The 2711-nt window shown below is 36.8% G+C and overlaps 1 protein-coding gene across 3 annotated transcripts in view; it reads left to right on the plus strand.

Annotated features, from left to right (window-relative positions):
* Window positions 1-2497, plus strand: part of arhgap18 (Rho GTPase activating protein 18) — a 40888-nt gene extending 38391 nt beyond the window's left edge. For all 3 annotated transcript variants that reach the window (XM_056294478.1, XM_056294479.1, XM_056294480.1), the window contains exon 18: window positions 88-2497. In XM_056294478.1, coding sequence (XP_056150453.1) covers window positions 88-179 — 92 coding nt within the window. In that variant the 3' untranslated portion in view covers window positions 180-2497. The remainder of the gene's footprint in view (window positions 1-87) is intronic.
* Window positions 2498-2711: the final 214 nt, after the last annotated feature.

Genomic DNA, 2711 nt, shown 5'->3' on the forward strand with positions numbered 1-2711 from the left:
CCTCTGTCTCTCTACCCCCCCGCCCACAAACTCTCATCATATCCCCCCCAAACCACCCACACGATTCTACTTCCCGCCCTCCCTCAGAGGAGAGATGCCTGGATGAGGAGACATATATGAAGGACCTCCTGCAGTTGAACCCCACAGCAGAATGGGTCATCAAAGCCATTCCGAGATAAGCTGATCCAGGGGGAAGTCACATGGTGTTTTCCCTTTAACCCCAGTTCCAAAAGTGTTTTGGCCAATCGTTTGTAACATACGGATTTCAATCTAGGTTGCTCAGATCGAGTCCTGAAACCTGCCAATGATCAAATTAGGCATACGTGCATTTTAAAAACCTATTTGTGAAATGTGTGTGCAGGAGAGAAGTGGTCAAAATACTAGATGAAATACTAGATGCTTTTGTTATGACTTTCCTGCTCTTATGGAAAATGGTAATGTCAATCAAGAAAAAGGGAAAATCTGTCATGGAAGACATTGGACTGAGCAGCAGTGTTTGATTTGTGAATTGCAGGCCCTGAACAATATGGACATGGATGCATAACATGTTTCTTTGCTCTCAGCACCACTTGTATAAGGGAATTTCCAGGTTGTCTACAGGCAACTCTTCGCTGAGTGGTGTTGCCTGTGATTATGCAAAAATGCCTTCAATTACATCACCATAGCACACAACAAGATGGACACTGTTCTTAGCCTTTCCCGGCTTAGAAACACCAGTTGCATAGCAATGGTCATACAACATGATTGCAATGCTGATATTGCTATTGCTGAAAACGGCAGTGGCCACAGTGTGTATGTCTTGCTCTTAATGTCAGTGTCTCAAGATATTGACATTGTCAATGTAGCAGGCAGTGTTTGATTACTGGCCTCAAGTACAGGGAATGCCAGCAAAGGAATTAACTGCAATTAACTGCAATTATTTTTGGGACACTACATGCTTGACAGCAGATGTTGATTTTGTATTATGTATTAAGGCTAGTTATCTTTTATTTCTTTATACGAGAATTTACCAATCTGTTAGAGCGTAAAGTATAAAACAATGATGTTTTCTACCTCCCTAACTGCTAACATGGGGCCTTAGTTAGAAAAACCTCATCAAAATAATGTGATCATGAAGATACTGTGCGAGAGCTTTTTTTTTTTTTTTTTTTTTTTTTTGCCTAATGTACTTATCTGTTTGTTGTGCCTCTCTGACCACTAGTTTGAAATCGAGGACAGTCGTGCAGGTCATCAGAAACCACTTAATCTAGATAAGACCAAATCATCTCTTCACTTTATATTCCCACTGCTTGATAGGGTTTGGAACTCTTGCGGCACTTGTACTAGAATATTATATACTTGAACCACAGTATGATAAAACTGCCGTTTTCATTATAATAAGTATTGTGGTTCAGTACAGTGATTTAATATGATCACCAACACTCCATTTCATTGAACCACTGAAAAATAGTTGAGCACTTTTTCTCATTATTGGTAGTATTATTTTCAAGTATATTTTTTATTAAAAGCATTAAAAGCACAATTATTTATAGCAATATACAAAACTTAATATCATCGAATCAATGGAGTGTTGCAATGCAAAGGAATCCACTGCATTGATATTCTTTTCATTCATACCATTTAACATGCTTGTCATCTTAAGCAATATGTAACCAGGTAGATGTTTAACGGTGAGACCTAACAGCCATGTCAAACCTCAATTACACAACAGGGAATGGGTTGTCACCATTGATGGCTGCATTGCAAGTGTGAGGGTGTCAGTACTGAATGGGAAAAAAAGTGTTGTGCTTGTTTTTTTTTCTGATGAAGTAGGATCTTGGTCTGATACTAAATCACACATGTTTGTGTTGGGTTTGGGAGTCTCTCATGACAAGCATCAAAAGAGTTTCAGCTCCGTGGTGCACACCGATGACCTCAGCAACTGTGCATCATTGCTTGCTCTTTAATGGTACATACATGTAATAGTCTGGCTTTAAATTTTTTTGCTTTTGTGTTTCTTCATGTGTTAATTCAGCTTTAAGCCTTTAAAGGAAATTTGACATTTTTTGATTAAAAACAGAGAAAGGATGCTTCATTGGCTGTTCTGGAGTGTCACAAGAATAAATTTGGTAATGATTTTTTTTTTCAGGAAAATGCTTTTAAGGCCGGGTGTTTGGAAACATGATAGACTCATAGATGATATTTTGATGAAACATGTTTGAATATAAATGGTATGGTAATTTAAAAGATTTCCTAACGTGTCAGGGCAAAAATCAATTTTTGTTTATTTTATGCCCTTAACAATTAGAAGTTGACACAGGTACATTTGCTGTTTTAGGAAAACAAACAGTAGAAACAAAAGAACAAATCACTACCCAAATATTTTTGAGGCACAAATATATCTGGAATAATTCATTTGCCTTTATTGTCTACTGTGAATATATATTTATGACATTTCATTGTCATACTACAGCTTCTGAAATGACCACTAAAATTGCTTGTAAATAAATATTGAATTATTAAGTTACATGGCCATTTGAGGACTTTTTTGTATGCAAAGTACCTCGCAGTAATGATTTTTTTTATGTATAAGATGCCCTCTCGATCACAAGAACAATCAGGGCACATAAATACAAACATAATACCGCAAAAACATTAATTTGGTGAAAAATGCACCATGCACTAATTTTTTTCACCGGCTCTTTAACATCATGAACTGAACTGAATCTATT

This window comes from Lampris incognitus, chromosome 15, assembly GCF_029633865.1.
Source record: "Lampris incognitus isolate fLamInc1 chromosome 15, fLamInc1.hap2, whole genome shotgun sequence".
NCBI classification, from domain to species: domain Eukaryota; kingdom Metazoa; phylum Chordata; class Actinopteri; order Lampriformes; family Lampridae; genus Lampris; species Lampris incognitus.